General features: G+C 41.2%; 1 protein-coding gene across 1 annotated transcript in view; it reads right to left on the minus strand.

Moving 5' to 3' along the window:
* The window catches only part of zfpm2a (zinc finger protein, FOG family member 2a), a 113,706-nt gene that overhangs the window by 73,107 nt on the left and 24,795 nt on the right, over positions 1-15,804 (minus strand). Inside the window, exons 2-3 of the mRNA XM_075464859.1 lie at positions 9,830-9,988; positions 2,809-2,910 (exon numbers count right to left, since the gene is read on the minus strand). Of these exons, the coding sequence (XP_075320974.1) occupies positions 2,809-2,910; positions 9,830-9,988 (261 nt within the window). The remainder of the gene's footprint in view (positions 1-2,808; positions 2,911-9,829; positions 9,989-15,804) is intronic.

The following is a 15,804-nucleotide window of genomic DNA, read 5'->3' on the forward strand; positions in this document are numbered from 1 at the left end:
CACTTTGTACCTGCTTTATGACCTACCATGAGACTGAGCTTCAATAGCAGACGTGAAATTGATGGATTATCCCTATATTAATTTCCCATTGCAAATGTTAAAGACATATTTTAAAGTGTATTTCTGCATCATGCTTCTGCCAAAAGTAGTTGTAAATTCTTAATGAGTCAGAAACACTGGATAAAACTGATCTTAAAACACATCACCTGCATTTATTCATTTGTACACACTGTATTACAGTAGTCTTTGAAACAAATAAACTAAATGTGACAAAACTCATCATTAAAGGTGGAAAAACCATGAGAGGGCTTGGATTTGAGCTCTTTCTACAGTTATGCTGTAAATCAGTTTCTATTCTTGATAAAGTCATCTACTTTTTGGTATAAGTTGTTTAACAAATGCATGAATGAATACACATGAAACATAGAGCTCTTTTACAGACTAGACATGTTTAGTCACAATGGCAGTGGTCACAATTACGGGATTCTTAATGAAGCCTGGAGTTTAATGATTTTCATATGGGGGTGTGGTTTACACGAACAAGCATTGAGATAAGGCTGAGAACAAGTTCATTAGAACTGTTAGCTAGCTAACACGCACCATTCCCAATTAGCCTAGAGGAGAGTAAGTGGGAAAGAAAAAGAGAGATTGAGTCAGATTCCTATCGCTGCTAGTCTCTGAAAGTGAATAGAATAGCACAACACGCAATCTCTTAAATCAGCGACTGATTGTGAAACATCCGTGACGAGAAATGAACACGAGACAGAAGATCAGTGTGCAGATTTGCTTAAGGACATACTTGCAGAGACGAGGGGAGAGAAAGGGAACTCACTGGGTGTTCCACATCAGAGACCTAGCACTCTGAACAACAGAGAAGAGCCAGCTATCAGATTAATAGTGAGTCATTCTAGATGGTTCTCTGCTGTTCCGCACAGAAAGACAATCAGAGAACAAGAGGCAATAGTGGACAGCACTTGACATGACTTACTAAAGTGGAGATGAAATGCAGGGACAAAAAAAAAAGTTCAATTACAGGATGTAGATTGTAAAGGCTTTTGTTGTTACTCAGCAAAAGGGAAACGGAATGGAGGTGCTTCAATAGACCCACCAAAGCAGGTGGGCATGTTCCGAGTCAGCCCACCTCATTAAATGGCTTCACTCTCTTTTTGTAACGGCCATTACACAACCCATTCAGATGCACATGCAGAGTGATTAAAAATTATCTGTTGGTGATCATAATCACTGGTTCTTAAACTTAAGCCAAAGAATAACAAAGAACTTTTGAATGCTGAACTATCTGAACATTTACTAAGAGATTAAAGGGTAGACAGTCTCAAACTAAATAAATTTGCTTTTAATCGCTTCGAACAGGAAGTCATGTCATTTCAACTGTGTGTATCTGATTGTCTGATTCCCCCCTTTATTCAAATTATAACATGGCCATCTGACTTTTCCAGCACAATGGGAAAAATTAAAAAGGGAAATGACCTTTCGTGGCAGCCATGATGAGAGAGTGAATGGCATTATTATGCGCCAAGATTAATTTATGCCCACTCTCTGCTGCCCATTGAGAAAACACAGTACGAGCATGAATGCCCCAGTGTAAGTCACTATTGAATTGGTTGCTATATCATACAGGTGTCAAAAAACAAGGAGGTGAGGTGGTGACAAGGTGACTGCAAACTGATAATCTGACGGCTAAGCAAACATGCTGCACCTTTCGTGCACTCAGGTGCTAAGTGCCATTTTTCGGTTTGGAATAAACGTGATGATTTACATCCACTCCTGCTGTGAATTAAAAAAACATCAAATGTGTATCATGTCTCAAATCAACTCCTTTGCAGTTCAGCTACCTTCACCATTTACTTCCGTAAAACTCGAGTCTTCCCTCTCTCCCTCTCATTTGCATGTCCAGCAGTGTGTTTTTGAGCCCCTAATTCTCATTCTAATGGTTAAGTGGAAGGGGCAAGCATAATTACAGTCAGTCATACATCCAGTCATGCTACATCCATCCCTGCCTTTCAGAGCAGTAATTTTAAGCTCAGCATATTCTCGCCCAAAAGGGCTTTTTTCCCCCGCATGTGATGCCTTCTTTTTGTCATGGCCCCCATAGTTCTGAGCTGACCCCCTCAGCCCTGTCTCCTGACTGATCACAGTGATGGTTTATTACTGTCGTACCAGCGCTCTTATCTTTAGCCAGCAATGCTCATTTCCTTCCTCAGATTTAAATGCAAATGTGAAATTTAATGATAAATGCATTATCTGATAGGTGCGATAACACTGATTCACTGTCAGTATAAAATACACACCCCGGGGGGCTTTGAGCTAGCAAGCACAACTTGCCCAAATCCACTTTTTTCTCCTGTTCTCTCTTTCCTTTTTACCCCTTTTTTTACAGACTCATGTACCTGCAATAAATTCTTGAGGTCATTTTATGCATTAAAAGGAATAATATTTTGTGAGTTCAGCAGTGTGTGCAGGCTATTGCTGAGCAGTTATTGCTATGCAGCTATCTTGTTCAAAGTATTATCCATCTCTTTGAGGAAGTTACCATTATAAATTCTTCAGAAAATCCACATCTACATTGTATTATGTGATTCATTTGGTTGTTATTGTTAGCAGAATGGCAGCTTTAAATACATTGAAAGTAACTTCTTATTAGGCATGCCATCTTCTGAATAATTTTTCCAGTCTTCTACTAACAGTTTTCCTCAAATCATGCAACATGCATTGCAGTTAAGCAACAACAACTTAACCAAATGACACTTAAAGTCTCTTTTCTAAAGGCTAAGTAAAGGCATCTCTTACTTGGACCATCCCACTCCTCCGGCCCCACAGCAGCATGCCTGCTCTTCTCGCCTTGACCTTCCATCTCAGCATCTCCTGCTTCTCGGTTGCCATCTTCCTCTCCTGCAAGGCAAAAAAACATAAGTCCAACAAAGCACAAAAGACAAAGTGAGGTGCACTCCAAATCTTATGTTCAGACACCAAATTCAATTAAGCGCTGCATTATAGACTCTGCTCACCTTTGAAAGCATAGATTCTAATGGACTTTGGATTGTGTCCCAGGAAAAATCATTGAGTTTTATAACTCTTTCCTGTAATATTTGAGCCATTGTGTTGTTGTGTATGTATAGCTTTGTATGAGCACATTTGCAGTGAGCTCACCAGGCCCAGCTGCACACTTTTGTGTAAAAGGAGTTCCCATGAGGACTTGCAGGGACAGGAAGAAGCCCCATGGAACAGGAAGGAAAGCAATGTGTGGGAGAGAGGTGGCTATTTATTACTGTTTGATCTATTGTGGAGCGAGCTAGAATGTGTGTTATAGGATGTAGTGCTGATTTACAGTCTTGGGGCTCACACAGACCATGCTATGGGATATTTGGGTATCTCTCTCCAGGATGTAAGTGCTTAAAGACCTAGTTAAACAGACTCCTCCTCAGTGTATGCAGCAGGAACACTGACGGGAGAGCTTGTTGAGCACTCTTTGATGCACTTACTGTAAACCAAAATCTATTTTTGCATGTCTACAGTAAGCACAGTTTACACTTAAAGTTTATAGGCACATAAATCAGTGCTTAGTAGGTGCCCCTAGTGTGGTGTTCTAAATAAATCCAATGTGGCTGACACAGTGGCTGCACAGTGTGTCTCCAAACTCAGGCAAGTAAAGCAAACCTGCTTGGGGCAAGTAGTGGTGGTTGATGGTTTGAAGAGGAACATTTCTCTCACTTTTGTCATCACATCTTTTCCATCCCTTTGATGTTTAAAACCCAATAGTGAACGGTCAAGGACAGGCCAGGATTACCACGATGGATTATTACACTTCATACAGTCTACAAGGAAGAAAAAAGGGAAGGATATGCAGATTTACATGTGAATATATATTAGGACAGCAAAGACAATATATTGTTTGGATCAGACCAGTCACCAAAGATGATGTTGTTGCTCTTTGATTGTTAACCATATCTGTATCTGATTTTCGCCCCCACAGCTTCCATAAAAAAACATTTCAGGGTCTCAGTTATCTCACTTTCTGTGACAACTGCCACGGGACACACACCACTTCACTCCTGTGCTGTCCATCCTCACTTAGGTTAATCTCCAGATCAAGCACACACACCACGCTTATTTAGCTTTTTTTCCGACATGGCTCACTTCAAAGAAGGCAACACATATTGCCAAAAGGATGTCAGCTTTCTGCCTCACACTAAAATAGGAGATGCATATAAGAGAAAAGTGATACTGAAGGGAAGTCTTCAGATATGTCCTACTTACAGTACATGAGGTCATTATGACCCAGTTTTGCTTATGCAAGTGTCTGCTTGGGCTGGCAATTTCCCCCCTACTCCTTTTCCCTCTCAGTATATTATTAAGGAGCCCACTCAACTAAATTCCCCCACTATTTATTGTTGGGCCTGGAGAACCTCTTTAGCATACTAGGCTTGTATTATAACGGGGATAACAAAGGCATGTATCAACAGTTCCTTCCAATGGAGCGGAGTTTAAAAAAAGCTGGCGAGATAACATTAAAGGCACTACCTTGATCTCAGGCGAACATGTTAAGCCCTGTAACGAAACGTATTGGAAGTGTTTAATTACAGCCCGGGAAATGAAGCTACAAGATGATTCCTTAATTAAGCAGTGATTAAGGATTTTCTGCCTTCTATCTAACACAGTTTGCAGTGCATTTTCAACACAATCACCCAGGCAACCTCACAGGGAACAATGTCACAGGGCTTTGATGAAGTTTCCTGCACAAATGTCACTGGGAGAAAGCAAAGCAGTAGAAGAAGTGCTGGAGCAGCACTCCTTTGCTTACCGTGTAGTTTAATACAACGCGCAATACAGAGAAATGTGGAGACCCATTTTAATAATTTGAAACGACCCAGGAATTTTGATCTATTTGATATGGGAACTGATTGATTGAGGTGCCCTATTTCATTTTCAGAGGTCCACTCTAAGTAATAGAGACTCTGCCTTGTTTCATCATTTGAAATAAAACCCTCTGCAGTCTTATCAAATGAGACAGATTGTCAATGATCATTTTCTACATTATCGACTAGATCGTAATTTACATCTTGCTGAGGTTCCTTTGCCTGTGTGTTCAAATGAATATATATAAGGCTGAGTGAGAACAGACTGAAGATAGCAGAAGAGATGGGGAGGGCTGGCGAGGTGAGGCAGCCTGCTGGGTTCAGGGTTGGCGGGCATGCAAGAGGAGCCAGTGAGCTGTTAAAATCAGCCCTATCGCTGCTCTATCAAAGGACAGCTCTCTAGCCAACTCGCAGTTACACGCAGTGTGCCACACATTCAGGTCAATAAGCTTATAGGCGATTTACACAAACAATTCCTCGAGCAAGGTAGCAACAAAGTCATATTGGCTTTTTCTCTCCCTTTTAGCATTGTCTCTACTAAGAAAGCCCTTGAAAATGTCAATCTCTTATGTGCGACTTTAAGAAGCCCAGAGCACTCTAATCCTGACCACTGACTCTGAAGACTAGGTTGCAAATTCTAAAAAAAGTATATTCAAGTATTTGTATGGGCTTCTGCACTTCTATTTGCTACTAAATTCTAGGCTTGATGACTTTAACCCACTGCCACTTTTTTAAATCCATCACTGCCTTGCTGGTATTGCAGCTTGGCAGTGATTTTCAGAATATGAGGGGTGTTGCCTGCTGTCCCCCCAGCAGTCGTAGTGCTAGTCAGCCGATATTGAATATTTGGTTGTAGATTGTTCTGCAACAGATGAAGTCAATTCCCTTTTCACCAAAGTCAAGCATAGCTGTAAGACTTCTGAGCAGTCTGAAAAATAGGTTTGAATTGCATGCAATTTGTGGCAGGCACAGCACTCCAACAGAGGGAAGCTATTAGTGGAATGCCTTGCCACTGTCTCTTTAAATGCCAATAAATTCCCATCATTACAGAATCTGGCAGTTTTCCTCCCTGTCTGCAGCCTGGGTCTTTATCTCACTCTGCCTCAGTCTCTGAGCATGTAGATCTGGCCCAGTTAGATTGTCATACTTAACAAACATTAATGATTAATTTCCTCCACTGAGTCAAATGGGGCTAAAGGGATGACTCGATTCATCTTATCGCACTACAAATTAGCATTTCTCCATATTCTCCAGCATCAACTGTGCATTAAAATTCCACATTTACCATTCTGTGCACTGGCAGCTGTGGTGGAAAAGCCAAGGAGATCTTCCTCCTGTTTTGCTGGAGATTCTGATTACTTGTGTTACACAAAGGCTAATTAATTCAGTGACTCTCTCCTTGCCACTGTACGTCTCAAACTGAAAATTCCTCACTGTGAAGATATTTGAAGGGTCAAGGCGGGGTTTTTTCATTTGCTTTGTCAAGTCCTGGGTATGCAGCGCTTGCTTTCAATTCTCACTTCCACTGAGACGCAATGTCTCCGTCACACTGTATTTTCTGTCATTTGAAAAGAACAGTGCAAAAGACTGAACATTTTCACATTCAGTTGTGCTTGATTAATCCAACACATAAAAATCCATAACAAGATAATCAAGCCGTTTGAGCAGTAAAAGGAAATCGTGTAATGTGACTTCCCGAAAAAGGTTTTTTTATACTGAAGAATTAAGACAGATGAAATGACATGTAGATTTACACTCAGAGCTTAGAAAGAAAGCCATTTGTCATCAGACAAGACTTGGAACGCTCAAAGGGAACAGCTTGTGGCAACACCCTGTGCTGAACTTCACAGATAGCCAACAATAAAAGAGGGGGTAAAACAGCAAGGTGAGATTTCACAATTTCAGTAAAAAAAAAGATGCCACTAAAACAAGTATCTTTCTCACAATTATGGAGTCAGGTGTGTCAGTAGAGAATAAATCTTTTGCTGTGGAGTCGGTGTCTTCATCTCTGTGTTTTTCACAAGAAAAACTTCATAAAAATTTCACTGAGAAGTTGTTTGGGGTAAGATTCTTGTTTAACCACAAAGGAGAGGCAAGGTTATTTCCTTAGATTTGTCTTTTTTCTCACTGCGCTTTTTAAAAGGTAGAGAGACCTCGTCTAAAATACCATGCACATTAAAACATGTTGATTCTCTACAGGATGCAGCTTTTCATTTCCCTACTGGTTTCAGAGTCATTATTTTGAGTGTAACAGACAAGGCACTGTACATATCTTCAGTGGTGAATGAATAGGTAAAGCCTATATAATTTTGGGTTGTGATAATCAAAGGTGACATGCTGCATTAAGTGCATTTAGGATAGTTTCACCAGTAAGAAAGCACAGAATGAAGCAGTAAATTTAGTTGTCCAATAAAGGTGGTGCAGGTCTTAACTCTCAAATTTAGTGGCGCTGAAGTGACAAACATACTTGCTGCCTTTAATCAGAAAAAGTCCTGTTAGGTTTTCTTGCAAATAAATGGCGAATTCAATAGTTTCAGCCTTTGAAAAGCTATTCAAACAAAATAAATGAGATCACTCCTTTTGTGATACGAGTCCTATGCAACCGACAATCAGGCGAAGCAAAAGGCCAATACATTGCTTTCAACGGCCACAACACAGAAGGCTTATTAGCCACTGATCTGACTTGGGGGTTTGTGCCTTTTTGGAAAAATAATAAAGGTTCAGGATTGATAGGAATGCCAATAGCATCTTAGAAACTAAATCAAAGAAAGCAGCTAAAACCAGGTGATAGCCATGACACAATTAACTAAACAGGTTATAGAGCCAGCCTTCACCAAATTTAGAGGTTCCTCAGCCTCAGACCAAGATGGGACATCAAGGTGCTCCATGCACTTATCTGAGGAGTCCCTTTTCTGCAAGGCTAAGGCAAATGTCTGAGTCTTTGGTGGCATTCAACTTCTTGACCTTTGCGCCTTTAAGCGGCTTTGCTCCTTCACCGCACTCTGATCAAAGTTAATAAGTGCTTCATATGTTAATGAAAATTGGTACTCCTCTTTGTGTTCCTACAGCTTTTTAATACCTATTATAGACTGAAACTTTTAATGGAGGTTTTAGGTCCCCCTGACAAGCCCATTTCAGAGAGTGACTACACAGATACAAGGCTAAGCTAAAACCAGAGAGTCACTGCTCAGTGGAGGAACCTTACACGGGAGACCTTATTCTCTGGGAAGCAGCAGAAGATAAAGGCCATGGGATGAGTGGCTGCTTTAAAACCCACGTTCAAGTCCGCACAGGGCTAATTACAGCATGCCATCACATTTGAGAGGGTTTAGTTAATCAAGGGGGGCTCTCTTTTTCCTCCTATAGTCGAGGAATAACACACTTAAACCATTTAATGCCGCCAGGATTGCGTCTTGTTTAATTCACAGCAGTTTTACATAAGTGGGGTAAATTTAAGCCACTATGACATTAGTTTTAAACAGATCTAATTGAGGAAGGGATCATGGGGAAAGAGGCTACACCTGAAGATTGCAGAGAATTTGCCACATGGAAAAAAGAAGTGTGGATAGAACATCATTTGGGTCTTAGGAGGCAATGAGAGACTTAGAAACTGTAAGCTTAGATAGCAAAGTAATATTAAAAAAATCTGACTGCTAAGGCTTGTGTGTGACAAGGAACAGATTACCAGTGGCCACAAAAAGTAGTATTTGAGGTTTGGGATTGCTACGTCGTGTTGACTTTATTCATAAACATGGAAAAGAGATTTGAGCCCCGGTTCCTCATTTGGTTTTATCAAAAACAAAGTGAGTATCAAAATAGCTGTGACAAGGTTCTTTGAAGATTTTCAGAAGTTGTACTTTTCTTTTTGCCTTAACAATTATGTACAGCAACCATCTATTTCATAGCTGCTGGGTTATTAGAGGACCATGCATTGTACTTTGAAGTTTCAGTAAGGATAAATTACAAAGTAGACAAAGGGTAAAACAACTGAGACTTGCTGGTAATTGCAATTTCTGAACAATTGCGCCGTTCAACTTTTACCGAAGAACAAAAGGAAAGCGTTATTGATACGATTACTGGGGCATAGCCTACCTGGAACATGAAAGATTAATTTTTTTTCTTGAATAATGTAATCCCACGAGGCACATCAGTTTAGAAGTGTGAAGAAATAATTCTAAACAAATTTCCCTTTGAAAGGAGAAAGAGGAGGCAGACATTCAAAGCAATGGTTCTTCATTAAAAAGTCAAATTTATGGCATCCGTGTGCCAGTAGGAGTGGGGACACCTGGGGTAGCGAAAGCCACGCGACCGGAGGGTAGGAAGAGGTGGGTGTGGGTGGAAGCGTCAGGGGGGAGCGAGGTGGGACAAGTCTGTCATCTTCACACTGTAACCTGAAGCAGACCACAAATTAGCTCCTGTGATGGCAAGGTGTGACTGAAATGAAACAAACATACAAAGAGGCAATCTAATTGAATTGGAGTTCAAAGAAGACTGGAGCGCATTTGGCGACGCTAAGGCGCTTTATAGTGCTGGACCTCCGAGCAGTAGCAGGTGCTGCTGAGTGTTCTGAGCTTCTGCGCTGGCTCAATCGAGAGTGCTTCGCTCTCCAGTGCATTGGTGTACCACAGCACACCTTCACAGCACTATCACAGAGGGAGAGCCAGTGTTGCCCATGCCATCTTCCTCTCAGATCAAACCACTGCTCTTGGGTGGATTGCTGGGATCAAATATCAAACTAGATGGCTTCAACTTAAGGCAGCGATGCAGGAGAAATTCTCAAACAGATAGAAGCTCTGCCAGGTTTGATTTGAACATGATGAAGAATTTTTTTAGATGTAATTGGCAGGAGTTCATCATTTTTTAATACCAATTTGGCTAAACATATTGTCTCATAATAGGTAATAATAGGAAACACTGTGATACAGTGCTTGTGGAAACTTCCAGACTTTCCTCACCTTTGTTGCAGAAGTACTCCATGTCTTCACAGCTCATGTTCTCAGTCTCAAACTCGGCCGGGAAGTTCTCCTCCACTGAGAACTCATCTTTGGCCAAGAGCTCGTTTTCCTCAGAGATACATTCTTCCTCTTCCTCCTCCAGGCCATCCTCCAGAGGACCTGAGGAAATGCACACACATTCATACACAGACACAGGCATACATACACAGGGAGATGTTCAGCAGTTTCATCACATCCTTCAGGCTTAAAAAAAAATAAAGATCTCTGTCTCTATGAGAGACAATGCTACAAACTCAGATGCAGTTCTGAACAAAGCAGTGTCTACACTCTCTATTAATGTTCATCTTTGCAGCTGTGGCACAGATAAAGTCATGTCAACTAACAACAACATTTTAAAAAGTCCTTCCATTATATTTTTTAGAAAAAGCCCTCTGTGATTGTGTGTTTCTGAAAAACAAGTTGACACGCAGCCAGGGTGAGAGTCGATGTTAATCCTGCTACCTGCAAAACAAAACCTCACACAGAGGAAAAGGAGGGCAAGAAAAAGAAAGCAAGATCCTTTCCAGACTTTTCATACAGACATCAGCATGGGAGGAGGGAAGAAAAATACTTTTATTAATTTGTTAGCCTTATCACAGGGTACAATGTTGATTTTCCATTTACATTCCATGCCTCCGGGTAATACACCAGTGCAATCTTAAAGGAGACACTTTTCCGTGTGATTAATTTTCCCCCCTGTGCAATATTATTTCTTTAAATCTAAATGATTTCAGAGTTTTGCTTGTAGCTGTACATCTCTTTTGGTATTTGCATATTACCATTTTTGCTTCAATCAAGGGTGCTGATGGAATTACTGTACAGCTACCTGAATTGTATTAGTTCTGAAAAACATCTCACCCAGCATTTGAATGTTATTAAGATAATGTGCATCTCGCACACCCCTCTGTCTCACCAAAACATGTCTGCAATATCTCCACAGAAATTAACATAGCAAAGAAATGGCGAAACACTTTACGTTCAGGCTTAGTCTCTCCAGGAAAATAAAGCTCAAGACATAAGCAGGAACCCTGCATCAATTTCAAGACAAAAAAAATCCCTCTAAAACTTTATCTAAAGCGAATAATCATATAAAAAACGATGCTTTCCTTGTCAGTTACATAGTGATGCTGTGTCTGTTTCAGCCTGTCACACTTGAGCTATGCTGCAGCCTCTTCTGCATCATTCTGGAGCTCAAACAGAGCACACTTATATCCTCTCCACACCTTTCAGTCTGTTTGTTCTTTTGTAGCAGAAGCGAACCCCTCAGCTTTAATAACGCAATAATTTCAGCTCAGAAAGTGGGGCTGGTGTGCTTCTCCTGTTTCTCTTTCTTCCCACACAGAGCCTCATAAAAGACCCCCCCGATGTCCACAAACTGCTTGCTCTTTTCATTAGTCTTATAAATTACTCCTTTGTAGAAGGCAACATCTGCAGGAGCCCAGGACATGAAAAGAATTAGCACACAGATCTCTAATAGACACCACAGAGGCCGAGTGCTGCTTTTAAATTAGGATACAGTTTTATGATCTTATCTGATGCCTTCTGCTGATTCGCAGAGGAGTGAAGTGAGGCGTGAAGTGACTCGATGAGTCTACCATCGCTTAAGATGATACTGAGAGATAAATATCGCAGTATCAAGGGGAGACTGTATGACTGGCGTTAAAAGCTCCTGCCAAGGCAAATGAAGACAGTGTGAAAGAAAGCGGGGAAATACATTTCTATACACACCGTCTGCACACATTCCATTACACAGCTGAATGAGAACCGCGTGTACAACTAAATGATTCTTCCTCTGTTGCTAGCAAATACAGCAGCACTATTGCACCACAGAAAATAGACCTACAGTGTTGTGTGATAATAAGGGGTAAAGGGAGATTTAAGATAAACTTCATGGTCAATAAGACACAAAGATTAGGTAGATAAGATGAGATAGAATTGAGGTTTAATAGACTCAGAATAAGGGCATCTCACTTCCCCACTCTAACAGATAGTAACTAAATGGAGCATTTTCAAACTGATAGAGATACCGTGGGCCTTACTGAATATGGAAAAATGAAATATTCCAGCCAGTCAGAGACATTAAAGGATGCCTGATGGCTACTTCTTGAGGACCACGTAGATTACTAAAGTTTGTTCACATTCTCACATGTTTAGTTTATTATACAGTATTCATTGCATGGAGAGACCTGAAATTATTTCAGAGACAGCAATGATAAGAATAATGACTTTCTAAACGACTAGCACCACACTCCTAACTCATTTTCTGATAGTGGCGTTCCTGCTATATTTAGTTGTGTACTGTTTAAAATCCTGTCACATTCACTGTGTGACCCACGCTTGTCGGTGCATTTCTATAGGGTCTGCTGACGAACTGGGCCAGAGGAATGTCTGCAGATTCTGCCTCTTATCAAGCCTCCTCTGGAGTTCAGATGGCCAACGACACCGCGGAGAGAGCGTCTGCATTTGACTTCGCCGCAGAACACAACACAGCGTGTTTCCAGTGGGGCGCTCATTATAACGGACACATAAATCGGGTTTGAAGTTTGAAGTACAGATCCAAGGATCCAAGAATACATATTTTTGAAAACGCCAAAAAATTTGTGCCGTACTGATTAGCCAACCAACTCCATTTTAGCAAGTGACTCATCAAAACAATACCATTTATGCAAAGAAAAAGGTCAAATGTTTATGGCAGTCAGCCTCTCAAATGTCACAATTTCCAGTTTTATATTCACTTCAGTTGAATTGGGGTTTTGGACATTTGATTAGATAATATATGCAATTTAAATATGTTGCCATGTCTTCTCAAGGCTTTAGATGAGCATTTCTCACAAACCGTCACTGAACAGGTTGTCTATACAGGTATAAGCTGGAGGGGTCAAGAAGACTTTGGTACATTTCAGAGGGGACACAGTCCAGACCCTTTAGAAAAGACTCGACCAAATAATTAATAAGTTTGGCATGAAAAATAATCCTCATAATAATTAGTAACTGCTGTCCAACAATACTTATCTATAACCTTAAGTGTGACAGCTCTGCAGTTCAGTCTTTCCAGTGCTAATTCATCGGTTTTGCTCTCTAGAGAGAGGCTTGCTTTACCCAAATTATCCTCAAAGAAAGACTGATAGATGTTATAGGAACTGCACTCTTTCTAAACTTACTCTCAATCAGTGTTAGTGTCCAGGTCCCTGCACCCCGGTAGCCCTGTCATCCACACCCTCCACCCTCAGTTGTATCATCCACATTCATCAAACTCTTCCTCTGTCGACAACAGAGAGAAGTCTCAGCCCTGCTCAAACAGTCATGCAGCAGGAGCAGCCAATGCTAATAGAGACATTGGTAGCTGAATGCAGGCTTGATCACAGTGGCTCTTTTGTTCATGGCATGGCCTCTGTCTGATAGGGATCGGCCATACGGACTGGAGCTCCAGAGAGGGATATGGTAATGCCCCCACTGAGTCTATAAAATGGGGCGATACTCTGAGACCATATGATGGACAGAGGATTAATGAGTCACGGAAGAAGAAGGGGAGCAGGGAAGAAAGGAGTGCAGACAGAGGTGTAGGAAAAGGAATATCTTTCAGGAAAATACTCTGCACCATAGTATGTGCCTCAGTGGACTAAAACAGAAAACGAAAAAAAAAAATAAAATAAAAAACACAGATGTGCCAACCTTACCTCAAAAGCTCACACTTAAAAAAAGACGAGCTCTAAGGAAATGTGGAAATATGTGTGTATGTGCAAAACTGTATGAGTGACTGCTAATTTCATGGCATGCTTTTTCAACCGTCCGCAATGTGGGGAGCTTGTGGCCGGGCTGTGATAGCGATACCTCACATTATCAGCAGGCTGTGTGATGTGTGGATCACAAACCCAGCCTCCTCTATAGCACCCTAATTAGAGGTGAGGTAATTGAATCTGACAGAACAAAGCAGCAGATCTCTATAAGCATGGAAATCATTTTTGCACCCACCTATACAGTTTTTATTCCAAAAGGTCCATTGAAAACGTGTCCAAGCTGGCCTGGGGATAAAACGTAGCACCTGAGACTATACATAAATGTATAATGCAGCCCTAAAATCCAACAGGGCCGCACAGCTCAACCCCTGCCAACTCCACTTGTCGTGACTCACCCTTTGAGCCAACACTGATACTGGGCTTTCCTCATTTTTGGGTGGAGACACAAAAACTTTTGCAGGCGGGGCAAAGGGAGAAATATGAACTTTGTGTTGTGTTGCAGGAAGCTCTACGCTCTGAGGCAGGTAGCTTTAGAAAACAAATTCATATGCTGGAGCTGGAGGAAAAACAATAGACAAACATTGAAAGTGAGAGAACCGAGAAAACATTTCCATCTCTTGTAGGAAGGTTGAGAGAGAAGAGAAAGAGAAGGAAGAGAAAGTGTTGAGAGGCAAGTAGTGACTGGGATCCGCACTCTCCTCAGCTCTAATGACCTTTGGGAAGCAGAGGGCTCCCTCAGCCTTGGAGGAGACTTTGTGTATATGTTACAGGGCTCAAGCTTCTAATTTAATCCTTGATCACTGTAATGAAATAGATACCATTTATGCAACTCTTAATAGCTTAATATGCTACAAGAACCCTCAAAGGAATGTTTAATTCCAAATATCTTTTTTCACACGGCATAAATGCTACAAAAAAAGAGCCTTTTTCCAAGTTGTACATTCTGTGATCAAAATAAATGTGGAGCTAATGCTGTAACACAAGTCAAAAGTAAATTACCATTTTTTATATTGTCTGTGAATCGCTGCTTGTGTGTAAATGTGTGTTTGTGTGTGTGCTGGGAGGAGCATGGAGCAGCTTGACTGGAGACTGATGTGTTCTCAGAGCTGCAGTCTGTGACCAAGAATAAGCAATGGTATTGTTTAACTTGATTTTCCGGTTGCTAAGCAATGTAATTCTCTTGATTAGAAATGGCTGCCTTCCTAAATTCGGGCACTTACAATCAACAGTCAACAAACTGCTTCAAAACTCAGCACCGATGCTCATCTGGAAACTGTAGTGAAAAGGCAGGGGAGGGGGTTGAATAAATGTGTTCACATACTTGTTAAGACAACACACACCCTTCCCTGAGGCTGCAGCGCAATAGATGACACAACATTTTAAAGCAACATGATGAAATCATGCATTTGGCCCACTGAATTTACATTCATTTGTAACTCAGCTTTGTGTGCCATGACTGAGACGCTCCCATTGGATGAAAAGTATCAATGTGTATACATTCATCTTGACAGCCTGTAAAACTCCACATGCAGGAAATGACTGTTTCTAATTGAGACAAGTTTTTTCCGCTCAGATTTCTCAAAAATACTGTCAACATAATTCTAGTCGAGTGTCTTATTCCAATCAGACCCAACTTTGGATGTCAGCATGTTTGCAGAGTTGCTAAGTTCTGTGTTGTTGCGCCCGGCGTTTCTGTCTGGACTGTTGAAGGGGAATAACATGCTCTTACTTCTTTATCCAATGAATTTGAATTGGAATGGCATGAAAACATGCTGGCATTTGACTATGCCATTAAAATGCTGGAGGCACCTCTGAGCATGCCCGAGGGCTTCAGCAGATGCCAGCCAGTCTCTCTGTGGAGTTAGCTGGGTCCTGCTTCACTCCACTGACTTTTCTCGCCTCTCCAGAGTTTGCAGAAAGATACAAACATTTCCAAGTGGACACTGGTACGACGTCAAGTCCATTAAAGTCACAAAGCTTGTCCTCCAAGTAATATAGGCTTAGTTAATGCATGTGTTGCTGTGTGACATTTGCTTTGTGGGTGCGATGACGGGATTAAAATGCTGTTAAAATGGACGGCACGCCATCCTGTTGCACACTTCTTCTCTTCTGGCTGAGTGATTTATTTGTGTCATTCTGTTACTTATAAGGAAATATAAGTTAACCATTTGCCTGTACACTGGAGGTGACAGCTGAAAC

Source organism: Odontesthes bonariensis, chromosome 5, assembly GCF_027942865.1.
Source record: "Odontesthes bonariensis isolate fOdoBon6 chromosome 5, fOdoBon6.hap1, whole genome shotgun sequence".
Lineage (NCBI taxonomy): Eukaryota > Metazoa > Chordata > Actinopteri > Atheriniformes > Atherinopsidae > Odontesthes > Odontesthes bonariensis.